Below are 25,775 nucleotides of genomic sequence, written 5' to 3' on the forward strand. Positions count from 1 at the left end.
CATGGGGTGATGCTCTACTAATTGAGCCACGCTGGCCAGGGCGTATTATACACATTCTCTTTTTTAAGACTTTATATTCCTGCTACTGGGTCATCTATCTCAGTGCTTCCAGAATGTAGGTTATAATTCTCAGCTTACCATTCATTACGTGGTGGAAACACATCCATTTTCCTCCAGCACTATGTATTAAAAACTGTCATATTATATTGATGCCTTAAGCAATCTTTTTTGATAGGGGATGACATAACATTCCCAAAGTTACCAATAATTCATCATGACTGTTAAAATGACTAAATCTTTCTCTGAGTTTTTTTCTTTGGGAAAACAAAAGTAATAATGCTTTCCCCCCCCCCCTATCAAATTAATAGAGTTAATCTCAAGATACAGAATATGGTTTAGAATGTGGGCTGTGGGTAAAACTGCCTGGCTTCATACCTCTGCTCCATGAAAATCATACAAAGTTTAATTTTTTCATGCAAAAATATGTTTTTACAACTTTGATATATTTTACAATTAATCCATTCTAGAGAGATTCTGGTTCATGTCTAATTTATATTTTGTGTCTCCAAAGATACTATTCTCAATAAACATATCTAATACAGTTACATATAAATTCTTGAATTTGTAAAGATATAAAACAAAACTTTTAATTAAAAATAAAGACAATAAAGGAAAATAAATTCTCTTATTTTGGCCAGAATCTTTACAGGACAAAGGGACACCCAATCAAATACAGAAATATCAGGGATGTTAGGGAACTTGTCAATAAATAAGTAATGCTCAAAGCAAAGTTTACAAGCATTAAACTTTCCAAACTTAAGCTACTTATGTTTTTCTTCTTCATGGAAGGATTCATTTACTTATGTTTTCCTTATTTTTTAAATGACATAAAAACTCTGAGACTTTTTAAAATTCAAAATAAAGCTTTTCATCTATGAAAGCTAAGAAATGTCACAATGTTAAAATCGTTCTTTTGAACATAATTATTTGTAGACGATTCTAAGTTACATTGACTGATGACTAGTAAGTTTATGTGATAACATTTTTACAGTGAAATGAAATGATTTTTAAATCAATTAAATGGTACTATTATGAAGGTAAAACTAATGAGATATTCTATAAAACGAATGCGCATTTGAGATTTAACATTTATTACATACATTTAGAATCATGTACCTATTTTTCACCAGAAAAATTAAGGGATTTTGGAATGACCTGCTGAAAGACCCATTTTGGCTAGAATTTTCATGGCACAATATGTGTTTGTTTTTGCAGCTTCTTCATCAGCACAGTCGCCCCACATGGTTGTATATGCCACCTTTACACCTCTCTATTTGTTTGAAAAGAAGATCTTTTCACTAGAGACGATGGTAAGTACTCACATCCAGGGGACACGGTATCATTTATGGTTTGTGTGTGTGTGATTACATCTTGTGACAGAAGGTACCCCAGAATTTAATTAAAATTCTATTACTGAATTTCAGCACCCTTATCTGTAATATTAGGCACTTGAACACAGCGACTTGGCACATCCAAAATTATCTCAATCAATTGCAATCGTTCTATCTTTAAAAAAAGCAGTCATCTATCTTTATCAATTCACCCCAATATAAGCAAACTAAAAAGCATATGTATTATATATTTTAGTAAGAATCATGTAAATCATTTATAAATAATTATAAATCATCTTTGCATAAAAAGGTTGTACATATTTCTTAACATATAACTTGAATGAACTCATATTCAGAGCTGGTAAAGCACTGCTGTTACCACCTCCTAGCTTAAAATAGCGCACACACAAAACGTTAGCTGCTGACGGTGAGGGAGGGAGAACCCACTGGGTTCAGGGAACTACTGGAGGTTGACTAGTTTGCAAGGGAAGAAGTCAGAGGCAGCTTGAGAAGTGGAAGGGAGTCAGGACATAAAGAGTGTTACAGTTTCTCTGAGGGCGTTGAAAACGGCTCAGGAATTAGTCCAGGGTCTGTAGCAGTAACTAAATAAACCTCGAGGCTGCAGTGAACTGACAGTAGTGTCCCCATCTTCCTAACTTGTTTGTTTTACATTACCTATTAGGGTGATCTAGTTCTCCTGGTAAAAGTCAGAATATAATGGAGATATAATGTTTTAAAGATAAATCTACAGGGGGAAAAACCTGTTGGAATGGAATTTTGTTAAATGGAGTACTTTGATAAAAATTATAGCCCCAAAGATAATGAGGCCGACATGTAAAATATAGTACCTTACCATTTATTTAAAGAATTGGTCCAAAATACAAGAGAAACAACAAAACTTGGGAAGGAAAATGGTGTCGTGAATTATTCCACATTTCCCCCCTCTTCTTGCTCTTGGGTGTTCTAAATGGGTTGAATTTTTTTAAACGGGTGACCTGAGAGTTCTGTAAAAGCCTCTCCCACCTGCTCAAGCCCCCACTTTTGGGATGTTTGAGGTGGGATGGGTTATTTCTCTTTAACCGTTTCAACATTTAGACTGTGAGCATCAGAATGTGACTGCAGTGTAGATTCCTGTAACTTTCACAGACTTCTTGATTTCTCAGGGCATATTTCAGCCATCAGTCACTAACTGGAGTTCTGCTTCAGTATTATTCTGAATTGCTCCAAAGCAGAGGGGCTTTGGGAGATCTCCGCGGTGGAATATGGGAAGCATCTGCGTGGGAAACTACTTGCTTTGGCAGGAGACAGGGCAGCCTCTGTCCTCTGTCCTTCTGTGAATGGCTCCATTGTCAGAAGGGACCACGGGGATTTCCTGTGGGAAGCTGCTGTTTGCAGGCGAGGGCATAAACTGTGGACAAGGCAACCACTTGATCACACTCAGTGCAATAGATTTTATGAACACTATGTAGCAATTGCTGGACACACACACACACACACACACACACACACACACACACACACACACTTTACCTATTAAGTACCTGAATGAAATGATTGATTACTTTGGACCAAAACTAATGTGCTAAGATTTTTGCAATCTCATAGAATCAATTTTTAGAACTCAAAAGTAGCTTATAGTTCTAGAGTCTCATTTTGGAAATAAGGAAATGGGGCCCCAGAAAGATGAAAAGATGTTAAAAAATACAAACGGTAATAGTGCTTATGTTAAGAGAGGTGGAAATATGGGTGGCTGTTTTTCTCGTTTATTATCGCTACACCTCTATAGTGGTGATGGTGTTTTTATCCTGACAAAAGGCCTTATTTTGAATGCATGAGCCAGTGGCAAGCATCCTTTCAAATCTGCCTTCTTCCTGTTAGGCCACTTCTGCTGAGAAGCTCAGAGAATATGGCCTGTCCCACATCTGCAGCCATCCTGTGCTGGTGACCAGAACGAGGTCGTGCCCTCTTATAGCACCCCCGAAACCACCCCCGGTGCCCCCCTGGAAACTCTTTCGTCAAAAAAAGAAAACTGTTATAACAGATGAACCTCAAGGTATGGTTTACGTTGTCTGAAAGTCCTTCTAATCAACATTGCTCTGTGTGGAGGCCTCATAGTTTCATTTGTAATCAAAGATGCATATCAAGGCAGACCACCCAACTTTATACCCAAAGTCTGCATTCAATTTTATGTCTGCTTTGCATATGATTGTCTAACCACTATGAGGCATACCTGAAACTAATGCAAAATAATATTGAATGTAAAAAGAAAATAAATATACTTTTGATTAAAATTATGTCCAAATTTTATATCTTTAAAGGATCAATTCTCCACAGAAGACTAGCAGTTTGGTTCATGTCTAAACTGACCAGATATATCAAAGCCAATCTTTGGGTGATGGCATATGATTCTTATGGTGGTAGGAAAGTGGTTTGTAGTAAATAATACAGAAACTTAAGTAGCAGAGGTTAAGCCACTGGAGTGAACTTCTACTATGGAAATCACTCTGGGGTACCCTGTAGGACATAACCTTTGACCTAACTGGTTTCTATTTAGAATTTCTATAGACTTGAACTTCTCTCCTGGCTCACTGCCTGTGTTAATATTGTCCTATAGCCACTTAATGAGTGGCATTTACCCCCAGAAATAAACAGATTCACGCTGGCTGAGAGTGAGGCAGGGGAACTGTTCCTGCCCTGTTACTATTCTTTCAGCTCATTGCCAAATTCCTCACCATCCATGTCGAATTCTTCAGTCCTTCAATATTTTTCTTTGTAAGTCTTCATTCCTACGCCTTTCCATGGGCACCAACTTTGAGCGGAAGAGAGAAGACCAAGACGGCAAGAGAAGAAATGCATGAGGCCATGAATGAGAAAGCAATTTTAAAGTAGGAGCACAAACATACGGAGATGGAATTAAAACAAGAAAACACTAATCATTTAAAAATTATGACCTGGCCGAATAACTCATACTTTATGTTTCAACATACAGAGCCTTTCCATAGCTACTGTAGCACGTGTAGCTTTTTATTAAGAATGATAGGAAACTAGAGTGCTATGATATATATGTATATTTCACAGAAAACTTAAATTATGTTTAATAATGACAGCTTTTTGTCATTTTTTGGTGTTCGTTTTTTTGCGTTTTGATGCCTACCTTTGTCTTTCCTGGTACCTCATTACCATCTAAGCGTCTTCACCCATCCACAGTACATGAGGCCCCAGAGGTGACTGCGTTAGGGGCTGTGCTCACAGCCCTGTCACCTGGATGAACAGGAAGGCAAAGCCACAGTGAACACACCGAGAGCCAGTTTACAGAAAGCATCCCAGCGAAGCTTATAAATATGCTTCAAGCATTTGGCCGCGTGAACCACGGCTTATATCCCTGCTGGTGGTGCTGCTCGGTGTGGCTCCTGCTACCAGTTCAAGCATCGCTGATCCTTCATTGCAGGTGACAGCGGAACCACGTCTCGGTCACAGTGTAATACACACATCCCAGTGGCACTCGGGATCCTAAAGCTGCAAGAGCCACACAAATTGGAATACATACCTATTCCTTACCTCCTACTTCCATCCATAATTTCCACATTTTAAAAATATAAATAACAGCTAACCATGTAATTTTCTTCACATTTGCTTTCTGCCTACATTCACGCACCCAGTACAGCTGGTAGCAAAGACTTCTCTAGCACAAAATGGTTTATTCTTGCCAACAAAGAATAAAGAAATATCTGGTTTGGGTGGAGAGAAGAAATGGTCAATCTGTCCTTTATTTAGGCCTATCTGCCTCTCTCCCTCCTGCTTGATTATTTTAGTCATCTCTTTACAACCCTTGTGTTTCTGCAATGGGCTATTGGTGCCAAAAAGTTCCTCAAGGCACTTGAAAGGAAAAAAAAAATTTTTACTTTTATATATGATATTTTAGTTAAATGCAAGGAGACATACTTAAAACCATTGTTCATTCAGGTCAAGGAACTGCTGAATGAAAGGGAAAATATTAAACATACACCTATTTTCTGATTTCACTACTGATTGTCATGTAATTTCTATGTGAGCGACTGCTTTTGTAAACTGGGCAAGAAAATCTAAGGAATGGTGGGATTCCGTAGTTGCAGTGTCGCATCTCGGGGCTCGCCACAGTATTGGCTTTCTTCTCCTTATTCGGTTTCATATCTAGAGTGACAATTAACAGAAAATGGAGAGAGAGGTCCTTTCAGAGGTTACCCCAGAGCACACACAGAAACGCCCTGTGCAGGTGTCAAAGCCTGTTTCTCTCCAGGAGGCACCTTTTCACCAGCGCAGGAGCTTCTGTTAAAATAACCTTCCCTGACGCTTGATTTCAGGGTTCACCGGGGTAGTGCACAGTCTGTGCCCCGTATGCACTGGGAACTCCTCCCAGGTGAGCTGCTGACTCCTGGGGATACCCACATGCTCCTCCTCGATCTACTGCTGGCTTTGCTGCTCGTGGCCCTAACTTTGTTAGATTTCTGTTCTTCCACTACTACTGCCTGTATTAGCCCAGGTTTCCTCTTCATGTCCCGAGCCATTGCACAGGGATTAACTAAGGGAACACCTTTTAGTAAAAGGCTTTTATAGAAAGTCACTCCTATACTTGGAATCACAGATGCCAACCAATAACTCCAAAAGACATTGCTCAGGTTCTCCATTGAGATGCCATAGTTTCATGCTGCGAATCTGAGGAGTAAGCTAAAGGAATCTCGCATTGGCATGATCCATAAGCTTTTTCAATTAAAAATAATACCTTATGTGTCCTAGGGCATTCCTATTGAACTCTATTAAAATTTTCTGGGTAAATAGTAATCTAATTAGTATGGTATATGATCTTAGAAGATGGGGAAAAAGTACATCACACTGCCTGTTTCTTCTTAGAAATAGTAATAAAGAAGCCTGACCAGTTTCTTGAGATATCAAGTCCGTTTCTGAATTATAGAATGACTCCATTTACAATCCCAACAGAAACGTAAGTACGTCTGTTATATTATTTCCCACAAATACATCTTGCTCTCAAAAAAAGTATTATGTGGTTTGTGTGGTTAAAAATAATACTAAATGGGACTATTTTAAACAATATTAATTTAATATGAAGCTGAAATATATGTATAAAATCTATTAAAGGATATTACCTGGATCTTGTATAGCTTGTGGTTTCATTAATCCACTTAACTAGCAGACGTGTTTTGTTCAACTTTTATGTATGAGCGTTTGTTATGGGCTGAACGCTTATGTCCTGCTAAAATTCATTTGTTGAAGCACTGAGCCCAGTGTGGCTGTTTTTGGAGATAGGGCCTCTAAGGAAGTAAGTATGGTTAAACGAGATCATAAGATTAGTGCCCTCTTAAGGAGACAGAGCTCTGTCCTCCCTCTCTCTGTCTGTCTGTCTCTCTGTCTCTGTCTCACTTCTCTCTTCTCTTTCCTCCCTCCCCCCTCCTCTCCCCCGCTGAGGAAAGGTCATGTGAGGACACGGTGGGAAGGTTGCCGCCTGCAGTCCGGGAGTGTCCTCACTAGAAACTGACCGCGCCGGCGCTCTGATCCCAGACTGACAACCCCCAGAACTGTGAGAAAAGAAATTGTATTGTCTAAGCAGCCCAGCAACCCTAGGAAACTAATACAAGGCACTAGATTTCCCTTGGAGATAGAAAGATAACACACTTGTCTTGCCCCAGAGACGTCAGCTCCTGAGGAAGCTGGACGTATGAGTAAATCATTACAGTGAAATGTAATAATTGGCATAGCAAAGGTATGTCCCAAATCCTATCTATGGTGGTGCCTCAAAGAACCTATTTTTCAGAAATAATTAGAACCCCGAAGAGAGGCGTCCCGAGGTCAGTGACTGTCCAGGAGGTGGAAGAGCTTGCGGTCGCCTCGCCATACAGGTGGCTCTCGCTGCAGCGCGGTGGCTTCCCATGCCCCTGCTGGAAGTGCGTGAGGCCCTGCCCGGCTTCTCCCTCCACCCCCCGGATAATCTCATTTAAAGCTGCGCTTCAGAGCCACGGGGGCTTTACCGAGGCCCCAAGCTCCAGCGGGTTGCAGCTCGCTGCCCTCCACCACTCCCGCCCGCTGCCTCTGATCCAAGATGCATGGGACGGCTCCAGGGCCCCTCACAGACTTGGGGTGCCCTCTTTTCTGTCCTAATGGGACTTGAGGCTCTCTGCATTGCTGGGTTTGCCATCAATCTGTTCTTACCTGTCTCTAAGGGATGTGTTGCTGTTCTAATTATGGCACCTCCATTTTGCCAGTTCTGATTTTGCTTTGATTTCATTTCTCCCGAGGCCCCCGGGGGTGGCAGGAGGGAGGGGTGCTCAGAGGACAGCGCGTCTGTACCCAGCCCAGCGCCTTGAGCCCAGCGTGGATCTCTGCCTGCGACTCCCTGCTCTCCCGCCCTCTTTGCACTTCGCCTGCCCGGCTGCTGGCTCCCCTCTGCTGCTTGCTCAGGGGCCCAGAGGTCCATTCACCGTCCCTCTCCCCTATTTCCTCTCTCTCAGAGCCAGCCAAACACCCAAAAGCCAAACAGCAAGAAAAATACCCCAAATATTTGTGTGAGCAGCAGGCCTTTTAATGGTTTCCTGCACAGAATGGATAGGTGGGGGAGGCTTTATATTTTGGTCCTGTCCGAGTAACCCAGTTAATTGAAAGAGAGGGTCCGGTACCCCTGCTTTTAAGTCCTGCGGCCTCCCTGCCCTGGGGACTGCCACGGGCCACCGTTCTGCAGTCTGCAGGCCTCTCGCTGCTTCTCTTGGGGCCGCTCCCTGCGCCTCTCGGGCCCCCACTCAGGGCAGCCTGGCCCGGGGCAGCCCCCTCTCCCAGCTGCTCTCACCTTGCCCGCCCTTCCTCCCTGACCAGCAAGTAGCACGCCCTGGCAGGATGTTTCCTAAGTGAATACAGTTCTCCCCCTAAACGGAGGGCCTGTGAAGCTGTTAAAATAACATGACTGTTTTTCATTGTCTTCCTTCATGTCCCATCTTCAAGTATTTCCCAATTACACACCTAGTAGGTTTCTGGACAGGAAAGAGAATATTGATTGTGTAAGTTGCTTTCCATTCCGGTTAGACTTTGCAGTTACAAAAGCCAGTGTGGCTTCTTTTGCTATTAATTCTACAGTAAATTAGACTTTCTGCCATTTGGGACAGAAGCGGTCCCGACGGAGGCTGCCATGTAATATAAATGACATAAATGCCGTCATCGCTGTTGTCATCGCTTGGGTAAGAAGTTGTGTTGTGTCGAGTACCTGGGTATGTTATGAATACATTAAACAAAGTAGCCTCACCCTCAGCAGAGTACACTGGAAGGTTCCCTTACCTCCTAGATGACTCAGACTGGACATTATTAACAGCTCTGCTGTTTGCTTACGTCAGAGAGACTTCAAGACACTATACTTATCCTAACACTCGATGGCCCCAGACTACTGGCCTTTTCTGGAATGTGCTTGTTTGGTTTAGTTGTAGTTTTAGTTTTGCTTTCACAGTTCCAATTATTTCTTTATCAATGCTCAATATTGTCTGCTTCTAGTAACTTTGCCTCCTCCAAATTTTCCCCTAAGTATTTGGGTGCAATGGGAAACGTCACCAAATTTTAAAAATTAGTTAATGGCTTGTACATAATTAGAATGTAGACCTTAAGGGTTCCATTTAGGTTGTGCATTTACACTGCAACACTGATATTTAAATAGTACCTAGGATGTAACAAGTGCTCAGTAAATACTAATTAAATTAAAAATATTTTGAGGTATCTAAGTTATTCAGAATTTTTTTACTATGTTCTATCCAATATAGTAGCCACTAGGCAAATGTGGCTATGTAAGTTTAATTTAAGATAACTGATATTAATAAAATGTTAAGAATAAATTCTTTAGCTGAACCAGCCACATTTTATAAATTCTCAGTAATCAAATGTTCTAAAATAATACTTTCATCATTATATAAAGTTCTTTTAATTGTTAAAAAAGGAATGAATTAGTGTTCTTTCTATAATTGGAATGTTTTATTATGATATTATTATTATTTTAGTTTTTTCTTATGTTTTGACTTAATCATAAAGCTGAAATTAAACATTGAGCTATACATTTTAAAGCTTTATTTGTTGGATTATGTAACATGCCAAATTCTTTCATATGTTACAAATGTAAAGTACCACATATATACACAGAACTTCCCTAAACATTAAAATATGAATGATTTTAAATTTTTATAATTAATTATATGATTAATGTTACCCACTCAGGTGATGATTTTACCATTTCAGATAATTTTTTATTTTCTCTCCACTGATTGAGGGTGCCTATTAGTCAGATATTTTGTAGATTGTAAGAACCGAGGCGGAAAACCACCAGGGGCAGATTTTGTCATGGTTCAAAATTCCACCCAAACTTCTAAACTCTCTATGTCAATAGAGACCACAAATGGGTTAGTTTTATAACCCGAACTCCCCAATTCACTCTCTTACTTGATTGTCATATGCCTCCTTCCAGCTTTGTTACTTGATTAAGGTGGATTAACTTCTATAACCCAGGTCCAGGCGACTAACACTTGATGGAATTCAACCAGCCTGTTCTCTCCTTGAAACTGTTAGGGATCTGTTAGCTTATTTGTTTTATCTGTCAGAGCCAAGCACAAAGGGACATGAACGGCATTTTATCCTACGTGAAAGAAATGTCCCTTCTCTCCCTTTGCTGTAGGGTCATAGTTATCAGGTCAACATAAAAGCAGGTGTGTTTTTTCCCCCGAAAGTCCTTGAAAGTGACCGCTCCCACGACTGCCTTTCATTGGAACAGGCCGCATTCGCACATTCTGGGCTCCTAGCAGTTTTGACAGAATGGAAGCCTCATAAATGTGTTCGTGCTGCCCTCTCGTGGCAGCTTCAGGCAAAGCAGAGAGTTGAACTTGAGGTGAAGTAAGTTTTACTGAACACTAGCAAGGAAAAAAATTTAAAAATTTAGGAAATCTATGTCCATGAAATTTAATTTTGTCTTTAAATGCATTTACCTAAGTTTATATATGTATATGTATATGCGTATGTGTATGTGTATGTGTATGTGTATATATACACACACACACACATATATATGTATACACACACACACATTGGTGATTTGGGGTCATATTAGCAATTACTTGAAAGAAAATAGTGCAAACTTGGGTAGTTACTATGAATGTCTCAGCTATAAACTTAAGTGCTCAAGACTCATAATTAAATCTGACTCTGAGCTCCATTTCACTCACACATTACTCGGATACTTAGGTAAATCAGTTCTAAATGTTGTCAAATTCCTAGGTTCTGGTCATCAACATTCAAAATTGACAGTAATTGCTTTAAAATAAAGAACGCTTCAGAAAATTCTTAGACAGATGCATCGACTGATAGAGAATATTTCTTTGGTTGTATGGAAAGAAGTTTAATGTTGACAGGGAAGAAATATGATTGGTTGTAAGAATGAAAATGATGACATGAACAAAATAAAAGCATTCAGTTGTTGATAAACTGCAGTTGTTTAATATACAATGAAGTATTATTCAGCAATAATAAAAAAGAAAGTCTTGCCACTTGTAACAACGTGGGTGGCCTTGAGGGCATTATACTGAGTGAAATAAGTCAGACAAAGAAAGACAAATACTGTATGACTTCACTATATGTGAAGTCTAAACCTCCCCCCCCAAAAATAAAACAGAAAAGAAAAAACCAAAAGCCAGATTCATAGATACAGAGAACATGTTGGTTAGATTGGTGGGTGGACAAAATGGGTGAAGTGGGTCAAAAGGTACAAAATTTCAATTATAAAATTAATAAGTACTGGAGAGACAATGTATAGCATGGTAAATATAGTTAATAATGCTGTATGTATGTATAAAAGTTACTAAGAGAATAGGTCACAAGAAAAAAATTGTAACTGTGTGGCTATGGCTGTTAACTAAACTTGTGGTGACCCTTTTACAATATATACAAGTATCAAATTATTTGTTGTACAATTGAAACTAATATAATGTTATATGCCATTTACATTGCAATGAAAACTGCAGTTACTTATCCGTACTTTAAAGAAGAGATTGCGGTAACGGAAGCCTGTTTTTGCTTTCCCTTAGTCACTTTGTACAATCTTTTATTAAGAAAGGGATGCCTCCAGTATCTGGTTTATCTCCCCTGACGGAAAACGATGAAGCTGCAACCTCTGCCCAGCCGGACTTGGGTCAGGTGACAGGAACGACGTCTCAGGTAACTCTGTTACTCTTCACTATTGACCAGTTCTTAATGATAATAGATTTTTCTTCGACTGTAGAATATATTCTACATAAAAGGATGTATAACACGCACCTGAACAGAATGAGAATACTGTTACGATGAGCTGCTCATGCATCCGTCGCCTGTATTAGCACACTGAACACTCATCTCTCACAAGAAGTCCCCTGTTGCCTCCCTTCTGGGTGGTTTCTTTTCTGCCATTCGGAGTGTGGTATTCATGACCCCCATACACTTCTACCTTCGCCGATTATATACACCTTTATAAACAATATGTTGCTTGGTTTAATTTTATATACTTTTGTTTAAATGGGCTCTTGCATTAATTCTCCTGGACCTTTCTTCACTGGACCTCATTTACGAGGCTCATCTCGTGTCGCACGGCCGGAGTTCATGCGTTTCATTGGTGACGTGTGTAATGCATAACTTTCTCAGGGGTAAGGCAATAGTCATTGCTGGTTGGTTATTAGTGGGCAAGCAGTGGTACCAGGACTACCACTGAATGTCCCTGTACACACGTGCAAGAGTTTTCAGTTCCAGGGTTGGCAAACTTTCATGTGCCACGACTCCCTTTGTCAGTTTCCTAAAACTTGACCATCCAATGAAAACAAATAGTCTCTCTCTGGGTTTTAGTTGAATAGTTTTGATAGGGAACAGGGGAAGGCAATATAGCCGTCTGGGTTAGCACCGGGAGAACACACGAGTTCACTGTTTGGTGGCTGAATCAGTATTTTAGGTATGTAAGGATTATTATCGCTGAGGCCAATGTGATGACATTTCTGATACAGCTTTTTGTACAAGCTAATTGCTGCTTTTTTTTTTTTTTTTTTTGCTTACTTTTCTATGACACATCAGTAGACCTTCTAAAACACTGAAAAAAAAAAAAAAGATAGATCTTGTCAACTGGTAGCTTTAATTCAGGATAATTGAGGATGAATGAGCTTCATTTGGGGGTGGGATTAGCTCCAATGTCGGATTCCCTGAGGCTTTCCCGGGGCCCTGGTCCGCTGGGAGTCCTCTGATCTCCCTTGGGGGCGGGATGGGGTCACGGGGACTGGCATACTGTCCCTGTTACTGAAGCCAGGCAAAGTTCAGCATGTGGACCTTCAGTTAGCCCTTCCCCTCGCTCTGCTGCAGACTCTCCTGCTTCCCGTGGTACCTGGGAGCCCAGATCTGAAGGCTTCGCATGTAATTTCTTCACTCGTAGCAACTTGCAGTGTCCTCTTCAGGCAGAAGAATGACAGATGCTAAGTGGCTTAGAGAGAAGTGGGGATTTCTCTGCTCTTTATACACAAGGTCAACCCCTCCCTGGGTTTTCAGCCCATATCTCCTTCCTGTTCCCCAGGCACCTGCCCATTGTTTCTGGGGCCCTAGGCTTGGATGGGCTCCTCCCTAGCACTTGCTGTTCAGTTATCTTTACTACATCATCACCTCCACCCACTTTACATCACCCAAATATTGTCAACATTACCCACCCTCAGTATGTAAAACATTTATACCATTTAAACTTTTGTACTTATTTTAATTGTGTTCTAGAGAAAACAGAGTTGTAAATGTGAATTTGACTTAATTTCTCTGTTAAAATTTTGAGAAATCATCTTTATAATTTGAAACCAGTCTTTCTAGGTTCTGTCCACTGATTACCAATCATAACCTCATTACATTCGATCTGTATTAATAGCGGATGCCTCGTACTAAGTTATATATCTACATAGAGATACTCCTGTTTTAACTTAACTTTTATTATAAGATTAAATCATTTAATAACACTCAGATATTCTGTATTTTAATGTCAAACTTAAACCCTCAATAAATTATTTAATTAAATTCATCTCTTTTGAATTTTACGTTAAAAGCAAATTCTCTGTTTACCTGTTTGCTTTAGTAAATATTTTCAGAAATCCATTTCTTCAATGATTAAAAAATTGTATTAACTCTTAAAAACAGTGGTGCTTCAGAGCAGTCATGTTTTGTTAAATTTATAAATGGTTTTTTAATGTGCTTTTTCAATCCACAGGGCAATATTACTTCACAAGCTGTACATGGAAAAGGTAAATTAATAATCTTCTCATGACTTTTGCATCTCGACAGCTTTGAGCTCTCCTCCTGGCTCTCCTGGCCTCTCTCTGGTGTAATGAATCTAATCTGCTCTGGGCTAGAAAAATCAGATAATCTCACTTGTTTAATTCAAGCTTAAGGTCAAAATAAAAGACGATCCGATTAGTCCCATGAGTAAAGATCGTGTGCTTTGATGCACATATGTTGTGGTCAAAGCACTAAATCTATTGCAAATTTCTAGTTTCCGAATAAAGGAGACTTGGCCAAACCTCAAATCCCAAACAGTGTTAGGTAGCAAATTTCAGTTCTAGAAGTCTACAGGAATTTTATGGGATTACTTGGTGAGCATGAAATAAGATCATGGAATCACCAACTGTGGGGAGCAATTAAGCCACTCACTGAAATACATGAATTGTAACAGATCTTTCAGGTTTTCATTTCTCCTTCTGTTGGCTGAGCCATCCTCTCTTATATGAATATGTCTGTTTATAGCAGGTTTTAAGTACCAATTTCTGTTACAACTTTATAATCTCTAAAGAATGTATGCACAAATTTATGAAAGTGAATTAGAAATTTCTGAAGACTCTACTGTATGTTATGAATAAATCTTTTGAGTGTGTGAAAATGTGTGTTTGTATAGACCTCCACAAACTTGAGGCCTGCATGTAAATGCTTATCTCAGGAAATGTTTTCTCAAAAGTAGACTTTGCTATGTGAACCTCCCTCTATTATGTTCCATGTCTTAATAACTTAATACTTGACAGCACAGGTGTGTTTGACATGGTTGTCTTCTGCCCTACACAGATGAGCTAACAGACCTTGGATTGAATGACCCAGCCCCTCCAGTTGACGGATTGAATTTGGAAAAAGACCCAGTCAGCCAGACAGCAGCACAGGACAAGTCTCAGGAGGAAATTTCAGCAATGAATACGAGTGTTTCTAAAGAAATATGGTTAGACTTCGATGACTTCTGTGTATGCTTTCAGTAAGTACATTTTGTGTGCATTTAATTTAACAGATATATAAGCTACTAATTTTCAGCTATTAGTTAAAAGAGTTAAGCCAGTATTAGTCTGGTGTAGATATAATATCAAACAAAACCGTTAGAAGGAAAAATGGCTGAGCTGACTGTCCACATAGAACAGTAAGAGCCAAGCCAATTTTTAGGCCAGGTTTAGCGTGTCCCCAAAGACTTATTTGTTAATTAAAGTAAAAACTTTTTTCACTAAGATCATTTTTGTCTTCTTCAGACAACTAATTCAATATGGTTATTATTTTTCCCTAGATTTATTAAGGTATAATTGACAAATAAAATTTTAAGATATTTAAATCGTACATGGTTTTGAATTGACTTAGGAATACATTGTGAAATAGTCCCCCCCATTGAGTTAATTAACATACCCATCACCTCACATATTATTTTTTTTACGAAAACATTTAAGTTCTACTCTCTTAGCAAATTTCAATTATGCAATTCAGTGTTATCCACTATAGTCCCCATGTTATATATTAGATCTTCAAACCTTATTTATCTTAGAACTGAAAGCTTGTACCATTTTATCAACCTCTCTATTTCCCCCACCTCCCAGCCCCCGACAACCACTTTTCTTGTCTCTGTGTTATTGTTTTTTAACTTTCATCTGTCTTTACCTTGTTCTGCCTATAATTGGGTCTAAGAAATTTAACATGTAGTAATAGTCTGTTGCGTATAATGACAATAACCTGTAATAAATAATATTTTTCAGAAATCTATATATTTTCCACAAGCCAAGTTCATATTCCTCCAACTTTCAAAAAACAGAATTCAAGGTAAATATAGTGTGACCTCTTCTCTTTCCCTTCTTATACTTAAACCTTTGATAGAACCATGCAAGCAAAATACACCTTCCAATTTAGCAAGCATTTCTAAACTTGTGGCAGCAATATATTTTAAAATTAACTCTTAGGTTTCTGCTAATCTTTTATCCAGATAACAAGCAAAACTCTGCTACCTCTTATCCCCAGTGTGGCCCCTCTGCTGATGCTGCGGTGGTTCACTATTATATAAATTCACATTAAGAACATTTTGATTTGTGCATCAATAAAGGAGAAGCACAAGTAGATTCATTGCATGTGATGTCAGTTAATTGCTTACTGAAGCCCGCGCAGTTCCTAAAACGCGGCACACTCTGCGGTGGCCTTTGCGTTACTCGTGCGCAGGTCCTTCCCTCTGCGGGGAGTTCAGTCCCCTTCACTCGCATTGCTTTCCTCCGGCTAAAGCCTGCAAGTCCTTCAAGCAGCACTGAGGTCCTCGGCCCTGTCCGCCCTCCTTCCCGGCCCTGAAATCGGGGCCAAGTTCCCGATCGCACGCACTCTGTATGCCTCACCCCCACCCAGACGGGCCCTGATGGCCTCTCAGTGCCCCCCAGCTCCCCCGCAGCCGACGTGGGCACCGTCAGGAGAGGAGCTCTGTCCCTTGTTCACTACTGCAATGCCTGTCCTGGCACGAGGCGGGGACTCAATAAAACATTGTCGACTGGTTGAATTAGCAAATCTCACCTTGAGCGGAATTTTTCCGAAAACTGTGACACACAATCAGGAAAATGAAGTTGTCCTGAAACTGGCACGTTGCTTGTATGGGGCCACACAAGCTCCCTCCACCCCAGGGGTAATCCCACGTCCCCGGGAGCAGCAGGCAGAGTTGGGGGGAGTCAGGAGTCTTGGAGACGACTTTTCGCACTGCACTTGGACTAGATGAAAACACAGGCACAGGAGAGCTCTCCTCGGGAGGTGCTCTGCAGCCAGCTGCCTGCTTTGAAAGTAACAATCGAATCTGTAGTAGTGACTGGGGGAAGGGCGAGGGGGAAATGTCCCACCTAGCCTTGGAGTGCACCTATAAAACACCCAAGGAATGCTTGGCTTGATGGAAACAACGAAACTTCTCATTGGAAATAACCGAACCCAGCGCATGACATGAGGGTAATATACAGTTTACAGTTAGCTTAGCAACATATCCATGTTCAAACTATTGGCAAAAAGAAAATGATAGTCATTTATAGATGCTTACTCTGTTGCTGTCCCTGAGCTCAGCTCGCCATTGCATTAACTCCTCATGGCAAACCCTGTGAAAGGACTATTGCTATCCTGATTGTTCAGGTAGGGAAACTGAGGCAGGCCAAGGTTGAGTAAATTTCCCAAGATCACCAAACTAGTAAGTGGCAGGAGCATCATGAGAGCTGGACTGTCTGACGTGGAGCCCGTGACGTTCTCACAGGCAGGCCCTTAGAATAAGCAGATCAGTGGCTCCCGAGCAACACTGGTTTGGGACCTGTGTTCCACTTGGGGGGGCAGGACTCTGAGCAAGTTGTTTAAGTTCTCTTGGCCTCTCCTAGGCACCTTCCTTAGATGTTCCCCTGGTGTTCAGTGTTGGGTGAGGCAGGGGGCTCTCAAAGGGGCCTTGTGTGGCACCAGGGCAGCCCTTTCATGTGGTCTCCAGGCCCACCCCACCCCCAAATTCTCAGACCCTTAAAAATGACATCAAATGAAATCTGCTAGAAAATTTGCTCAGGCATGCACACAGGGCTGACCAACCCAGGGTCCTTCATAGGTTTAGATAGTGAATATTTGAAACAACTGTCTCTATCCCAATATGTTGTAGCTAAATGGAAACAAAGGAAATAAAGTGTCAAATGCAAAGTATTTCAAAATACTGGGGGAAGCAATCATTGAACCCTTGTTATATCCTATCAAGCACTTCTAGCAATCTTGTCATATATATTTCTTAAAATATATCTTTATTTAATTAATATCTTGATTTCAGAGAGAGGATGAGAGAGGGAGAGAGAGAGATTGAAACATCAATGATGAGAGAGTCATTGATCGGCTACCTCCTGCATGCCCCCTACTAGGGATCGAGCCCTCAACCCTGGCATGTGCCCTGACAGGGAATTGAACCTCCATCTCCTGGATCATAGGTCGATGCTGAGCTGCTGAGCCACACCCAGCCAGGCTTGTCATATTTGATTAAATAACAAGTTTTCATTTTTCACAGTATTACTACAGATATTTCTTTCATATTTTAACTGGTTATTTAAATATTGTGGTAAAATAATATGAAAAGCTTTTAAAGTATAGTGACAGTTAAGTGAAGTTAACACATTTACCATATACCATCAGTCAAAATTATGTTGAAGCACTGAGAATTTGAGATGCAATAATAGCACAATAGTCGAGATGACTAGTCTTAGAGTTGGTAGACAGAAACACCTACTCTTGAATCTCAGCTTTGCTACTTGCAAGCTCTGTGACCTTTGGAAAATTACTTACCCTCTCTGTGTTTCAGTTTCTTCATCCATAGTTATGGATATTAGTAATACCATAGTGGCTGTCCTTTAAGGGAATTTTTGGTTTTGCTCAGTATGTCCTTGCATCTCCAAAACAAAAATCGATTAGCATGCAATGGGTATATTTCTGAAGGTCTTGTAGAAAGAAGGAAGAGAGAGTTTATATCACATTACACCCTGTAAAATATCTTAATATGTCCCCGTTAGGCAATTCCTCTGCCAAGTTACTCCCTGGTCTCTCTGCCTATCGGGGACCCATTCTCTGAGCATTGCTCAGCCTGGGTCCAGTCTCCCCTTCCCTTTGTCATTTCTGGGACAAGCACATCCCTTTTCTTTACTCATGGAGATGAGCTTTGACTGATATGGGGCCAGTCCCACACGGGCCCTGCAGACCCAGCCAGCGTTCCCTTGGTATGGTTTTCTTCATATCGTGAAACCTGTAAAGTACTTTTTGTGGTATCTAGAATGCAGTAAGTCTTCTGTAAATGGTAGGTGTTGCGTTGTTATGAGAAGTGGGGAATACAGCATTTGTAGAGTCATATTAAGTTCAACAGTTGGTCTGCTTTCTTGCAGTTCTCAGATGAGCGAGTGACCTACTACCTCTTTGTGGACAGTGTAAAACCTATTGAACTGCTCATCTGCTTTTCTGCCTTGGTACGCTGGGGAGAATCTGGAGGTAAGAAAGCTCTGAGCAAATGATAACGTAAGCCCAGCTCACTTTGATTCAGTCCAGGGGAGATACAACAGTAAGATTTTCAGGCTCTGGATGAAGGAACTTGTTTCCCCTTCAGACTGTCTGGGAGAGGAGCACTCACACCATCTCCTATGATCGTCTTGCTCCTCGCACACCAAGGATTGCGCTCACTCCTGCCCCCGCACCTCTCCCTGCAGTCGTCGGTTCACCTCCTTGGGGCGCTCAGTCATAATCTATTGAAGGCCATGAACACTGCCTTCTTCATCTTGACGTTTCTGAAGATCTCGGTCCCATCCCATCTTGCCCCCTCGCTTTCATGGTTATACTTCAGAACCCGTCGTGCCAATAACTGCATCGTCTCCATCATCTCGGTTTCAAGCTCTCTGGCCACACACACACACACACACACACACACACACACACACGCCGGTTCTCCAGTTCACTCTCTGGGACTCTCACTCCCACAATCGTTTGACTCCACTGGGACCACCGTCCATCATCCCTACTGCTTCTCTTTCCATCAGTCTCCTCGTACCTTCATTCCTCTCATTCTCAGCATGTTTTCCACAGCCCACCATGATCACTGATTCTCACGTGTGCACCAACACACTTGTTCTTACCTTTTCTTCTTACTTACCTGGAAAACTCACAATATTGGTTGAACTCAGCGATGGAACCCTGCACCAGTTACATCAGAGCAGCTGGATGTGACTGGAGAGAAAAACAGTCCCACCAGCCAAGCCCCACTTTAGATCGAGGACCATAGATCTCACAGAGGCCCCCGGGCACCGGTGGCATTTCTCAAGTTAATTTCTTCTCCCACTCTCCTTTCTCTGGCTGACATCTCAAACCTTCAGATCTCTTCCCTCAGATGTGCAGAACCCACTCTCATCCTTTCTCATTTTCAACCGATGACCTTGCTGCTGTTTTCACTGAAGAAATAGGGAAAAAAATCAGAAATGACCTGCTTTGTCCTCCCGTAATAGACTCTCCCCCGCTCTAGTCAGCCTTCCCTCCTCTTCTAATGGATGGACTCCCCCACTTCTCTCTGGAACCAGCCCCTTGCACACACACCCATGTGTATGCACAAGATATTCCTAATTATTTGGCTTGTTTTCTTAAAATATTTATCTCTAACTCGAATTAACAGTACCTGGCCCTATAGAGGTTCAATAAATATTTGTTGGGTGCTTAATATTGAATCTCTTACCAACTTTGAGGGCAAAGACTATGATTTTCCACCAGGATATAGCCAGTGTTTTGCATGGTATCTGGTATGTAGCAGGTGGGCAATAAATACTTGTTTAGTATTTATTGTTTAGTAATTATTACAAGTAAGTATTACTTGTTTAGTAATACTTGTTTCAAACTTTCGCGGCATACGTTTAGTATTTTTACCTAACCAAGAGCTCCTAAGCCATACCATGTCCTAAAACATTTAAATTCTATGTCCATAGAGGTGTTTTGGGTCATGTTGGGACCTTATATGCTCAGCTTGAGTGTTATCTGGAAATAGGGTAAAAGGACAAGCCCCAGAGGTGACTGTGGGTAACAATACTGTGTTGTATATTTGAAAGTTACTAAGACAGTAAATCGTAAAAGTCCTCATCACAAGGAAAAAAATGATGTGTGGCGATGGATGTCACTGTGATAATCATTTCACAATAGATCCTATATCAAATCATCATGCTGTTCACCTTAAACTAATGCAATATTATATGTCAAATTTTATCTCAAGCTTTTTTTAATTTAAAAAGTATTTTGCCCTCAGCTGCAGATGAAAAAGTCAATATGTTTTATTCATTTTAAGAGACAACACTTAATATTAAAATTAAATTTATGTGAATTATATGCTATTTTTACACCCAAAGCTAAGAATCAAAAGTAAAAAAACTTAGGACTGTTTTGACCTTGCTTTGCCATTACCTTAGGAAATGCTCTTATTTTCCCAGATGTGATCTTTTTTTTCTTTTTTTTATTGCATCTAGAGGTGTACTGTAATTGCTGCCGTAGATAGTGAAAGTGATGGTATCCCCCAGTGAACGTCCTTGTCTGCCCTCCTTTCCCTAATGTTCCCATTGCTCGTGTCTCCACCTGAGGGGATGATTATGAGGAAGAAAACAGGACAGGGAGAAGGCCTGGGCTCCTCTTGAATATTATTTCCAGTAATTATTTGCCAGGGTAGTTTCTAGTGTTTTATGAATATTTTAGACAATCTCCATTTCCTAATATTATTATTATTAGTAGTAATAGTAGTAGTAGTACTGTATGTTGTGAAATGAAGGCCAACTACACTCTACCAATAAAATTTAAATACTTTTCACTTTTCCTAGCTCTTACAAAAGACAGCCCCCACATAGAGCCTGGACTCCTTACAGTTGAAACATTTTCTTGGAAATCTCTGAAGCCACGTGATCTCATTATGAAGATTCATACTTATAATACCAAGGCTTCTATGGTTCGCCTGCCTGTTGGGTATGGAATGACTTTGTTTTTCCCACAGTAAGAATCCTTTAAAGCCTCATAAGCTGTTAATTATTAAATAATTAAACAATCAAATCCCTAAAGTAATTTGAAGAAACAGGTCTGTCATTATGGTTCTTGATACCCTTTCAGAAGATTCATAATTGTCAATCTGGTAATTTTCATTAGTAAAACATAGGGTTTAAACTTGTTTAATCCAGCATTACCTAAAACTCATTTATTGAAAAGTCCTTTTAGTTTTCTTGTAAATCTTATTAAGTTCCTTAGCGAGAATGATTTCTTAAATGACTTTATTTAAAGCAGATTGAGAAGCAGAGCATTTTCCCCTGCCAGTCTACAGTTTTATCTGTAGTTTGCTTTTAATTTTACCTGTAGTTTTGCTTTTGATTAAGGTAAAGTCTGCTAATCGCATAACACTTTCCATTTTAAAGAAAAGAGTTATAATGGAAGAGGTTTCTTGACTGTGGTAAATGAATTTCAAAATATTACCTCCTATTTCAAATGAAGTAAATATTTTTCCTATATTTTCCTATACTTCTATGTGATGAATGACAAGCTTTTGAAAAGCAGAAGCAACAGAACCAAATGCTAAAGTAACCTATGGCAGGCATCTAATACATCTAAAAAATAGTAAATATTAAAACGCCAGTATTTCTCACATCTGCCCTAAAAACCCTGGCACGGAGAGATTCTCTCAGAAACCAAGACTCTTTCTGAGTGCTCATTCATCGAGACAACTAAGGGCAGGGAACTAATAAAGAATCTTCTTACATTCATGTTTTCCTCCACTGGGCTTAGCCTGTTAACATGTGTGCTTAGAACACGCTCTAATTGCTCAGCAACTGAGATAAAGCCAATGTCCCTGCTTTTAGTGACACTACAACCGGGTAGGAGAGACATAAGCCACACTCATGCAATTACGTATTTGTGGGAAATTGACTATGAAATCTACAAGGAGACCTTCACCACCATGAGTGATCGTTGCGAGGGAAAAATCAGGACTCCTTCACCGCGTCACTGCAGTGCATGGGAGGAACCGCCAACGTGTGCACATTTGTCACTTAGCGTAACTGTTTGTATCTGACAGTTAGCGAAGTGTGGGTTCCAGGGTATCTGATGGTTCTTCACGGTGAAAATTCAAAGCTCGTTATTCCATCCGTGTTAAAGAATTCAGCGCTTACTAATGTGTGACTTTGAGCACAGGCCGTCACTGAGAAACACACAGAGGCAGGGGTGCGACAGAGGAGACCCCGGTCCTCACCGATCCCTCCCCCTAGGAGGCACCTGCTGCTGCTCACCGCCTACTCCCCGGTGGGCCACTCCCTGCACATCTGCAGCCTGGTCAACTTTGTCATCGGCGATGAAGACGTCGTGCTGCCCAACTTTGAGCCGGTAAGTATTTCAGCAACTGTGACTTTTGTGCGTGTGCCTTATTTTCAAAGAATTTGAACTAAACCATACTCTTATTTTGTATTCGGCTTACCTGTTCTTTAAACCTTTCAAAACTGCTATAAGTATATTCTGCAAGAAATTCCCGAATGGGACGTGTACCATAAACACTCTGTAGGGACACAAATAAAATAATTTTTGTTTCCCTCCAAAAGCTGCCTTCCCCTCTGCTCTGTTGAACCCTCTCATATCTGCTAACATTTCACACAGAGTCCATAGTATTAGTGGTCCTTCGGGAGGTACGAAGGACCAGTACAGTCCTTTTTAATCCAGGCTAAAACTGTGATACGATGCCTCTCCCTCGGCCTAAGGAACTTGAAGCGTGTCCCTGGGGTTCAGGAGGAGAGGGTCCATGGGAGGTCCCGGCACTTCCCCTTCACCTCCCCCTGCTCCCCTTGGCCTCTCCTTAGTTTCTGAAAGAAGAGAGGTGGTAAATGGGTCAGACCTCCCCCGCGGGCCGGCCTTGGTTTGAGATGTCCCCTAAGCGGCATTCTCTTCTGATATATAGGCATGTACATTTGGGGGGCAGATTTGCATGGGGCCTTCCCACAACAAAGTCAGCTTTATCCCTCCCCCAACCCATCTCCACACAGCACATTTTCATATTAGTAACACGGGATTTTCTCAACCGGACAGTAAGCCTGTTGGTCAGGGTAGCAACAAGCTGGCTTAAGACCAGCTCCCTTGTGCTGTATTTCTGTGGCCCAGACAAGCTCGGGCTACACCCTGTTGCTTCTCTGGGCAGTGGTTGTGGAGGCCTCCCCATGGCTGCCTCCAATCTTTCTGCACCCTCTCTCACCAGGCCTCTCCCTCCTGCTCAGTGGACACGGAGGAAGGCCAGCAAGCCCACCTTATAAATAGATATCTCTCATTCCCTTGGTTCTGTTTACCCTGCTTATTTTACATTCTTGTTTTGTCTTTTCTCTAAAAAAAAAAAAAAAACCAAAAAAAAACACCCACACAAAAACTGCTTGAAATAACATGGATTATTGGCTTTGTTTCTTTCATTAGGTGATTTAACTTCCTAGTACTTAGTTATTTTAGTCTGTGAACTTGTATTTCCCTGGGCTTATCAGCTTCTCCATCTTATAAAAATTACTGGAGCCCAAGGCCGGGCCCCAGTGTTCTTTGATTCTAATGAAGAGGCAGAAGGGGACCTGCTGGTTCAAAAGCAGAGAGGCTGTTGCTGCTCTGAGCCATGCTGATCACTCCCAGTGCCAACAACTGACCAGACACGTTAATAATCATAGTTTCTCCTCAGGGAGAAACACCATTGAAAAAAGTCTCTAGGCTTCGGGGAAGCTTGGCAGGAGGTCATGGAGATGTAAACGCACTGAGTGGCAGCTCAGTCTGTGCTTTTCATGGGCTTCTCCCCCCAGCTGGGAATCGGTGCCATCAGGCACACCTGCCGGCCACTCCTCCACGGCTCTGCAGGAAACCACGGAGCAGCGATTGCACCATGGTGCCCACTAGGAAAAGGGCAGAAATGGATGTTACAAAGTTTTCCTCCAACCCCCACTCTCTTCAGGCTGCCTCCAAGCAACTCTGGTCTGGGCACCAATCAAGATAACAGGCAAAGTCCTCAGGGTTCTCTCCTTTTTTATTCCAAACTACAGACCTACTGCAGTCTGCCATCCAATTCTTTGTTTCCCCAGTTTTACTGAAGTATAATTGACAAATAAAACTGTAAGATATTTAAAGTGTACATCGTGGTGATCTGATGTACATTTACATTTTAAAGGATACCCCCATGTAGTTAATTAACACATCCATCAACTCACATATTTTTTTGGTGACAACGTTTAAGTTCGACTCTCAGCACATTCCGGTGATACAGTGCAGTGTGATCAGCTGTAGGCACCACGTATTACATTAGGTCACCTTCCAGCCTCCAGCTGAACGGTTGTGCCCTTGCCGACCTCTCCCTGTTCCCCCACCCCAGCCCCTGGCAATCACTTCTCTACTGTCTGTTTCTGTGAGTTTGACTGCTGCTTATTTTTTGTGGTTCCACACACAAGTGATACCATGAAGTAGTAGTTGTCTTTCTCTGTTTGACGTATTTCACTTAGCACAATGTCCTCAAGGTCTGTTCGTGTTGTCACAATTCCAGGATTTTCTTCTCTCACGTGGCTGAATAATACCCTATCCTTTGAGAGTGTGTGCGTGCGTGTGCGTGTGTGCATGTGTGAATCTCACCTCTGTTTCATCCAGTCGTCCGCTGATGGACACCTAGGTTGTTTCCATATCCTGGCGATTGTGAATAGAGCTGCAGTGACTGGGGGAGTGCAGCTGTGTCTTCAACAGCCTGTTTTTGTTTCCTTTGGTTGTATACAAAGACGTGGGCCTGCTAGATCCCGGGGCAGTTCTGTCTTTAACTTTCTGAGGAGCCTCCATTCCCTTGCCCACATCCCTATCTCCCTGCTTTTATTGTTTCCTCCTAGGTGACAGCAGGAGGGACCCAGGCTAGTTCACCCTCCTGTCCTTTCTATCTTTGCTGCTCTCTCCCTGAACTCTTCTCTGCCCATCTGTCCTCAAACCCCACGCAGTTTTTGTGAGACTGATCCCTAGACGTTCTTCAGAACTTGGTCTGGATATGAATACCGTAGAGAGATTTCCCCCGGCCCCCGTATCAGGTAGGTAGTCTCCCTACTTGTCCCCACTATGGCGGGGATCACGTTCCTTGTTTTATATCCGAGACGACGACGCCCAGCCGACGGCCTTGATGAAATGAGCTCTCCATAAGTAACTGCTGAGTCAGCGTGCAACAGATTTAATATAGTCACGGAAAGGAAATTTTTGTAAACCGAATTGCACTGCAGGAAATGCAAGCGAGGCTGGCTGCGATGCTTTGTCTTCACAGGAGAGCTTCCGATTCACAGAGCAGTCTCTCACGATTTTCAAGGCCATTGGAAACGTGATCACTAACTTCAAAGATAAGGCTAAGCTCCCTGCGGCTCTGAAGGACCTGCAGGCAGCCCTCTACCCTGTGCCCCTGCACAGCAAGGAGCTGACGGCCCAGCACTACAGGGTGAGCGCGCCCATGCCCACGCTTACACAGAGGGACCCCCAGGGGGCCTGGCAAATATTACGGAGGGAGACAGCACTTTGGGAAAGTGACTTTGGGAAGCAGAG

At 41.6% G+C, this 25,775-nt stretch overlaps 1 protein-coding gene across 1 annotated transcript in view; it reads left to right on the forward strand.

Moving 5' to 3' along the window:
- ADGB (androglobin) overlaps nt 1-25,775 on the forward strand; it is a 100,271-nt gene that overhangs the window by 35,541 nt on the left and 38,955 nt on the right. The window contains exons 10-20 of the mRNA XM_081140908.1: nt 1,276-1,370; nt 3,270-3,444; nt 6,279-6,369; nt 11,483-11,612; nt 13,654-13,687; nt 14,499-14,679; nt 15,440-15,503; nt 18,590-18,692; nt 21,044-21,185; nt 22,472-22,586; nt 25,504-25,671. Of these exons, the coding sequence (XP_080997034.1) occupies nt 1,276-1,370; nt 3,270-3,444; nt 6,279-6,369; nt 11,483-11,612; nt 13,654-13,687; nt 14,499-14,679; nt 15,440-15,503; nt 18,590-18,692; nt 21,044-21,185; nt 22,472-22,586; nt 25,504-25,671 (1,298 nt within the window). The remainder of the gene's footprint in view (nt 1-1,275; nt 1,371-3,269; nt 3,445-6,278; nt 6,370-11,482; nt 11,613-13,653; nt 13,688-14,498; nt 14,680-15,439; nt 15,504-18,589; nt 18,693-21,043; nt 21,186-22,471; nt 22,587-25,503; nt 25,672-25,775) is intronic.

This window comes from Miniopterus schreibersii (genome assembly GCF_964146895.1).
Source record: "Miniopterus schreibersii genome assembly, chromosome: 6".
Classification (NCBI taxonomy): Eukaryota; Metazoa; Chordata; class Mammalia; order Chiroptera; family Miniopteridae; genus Miniopterus; species Miniopterus schreibersii.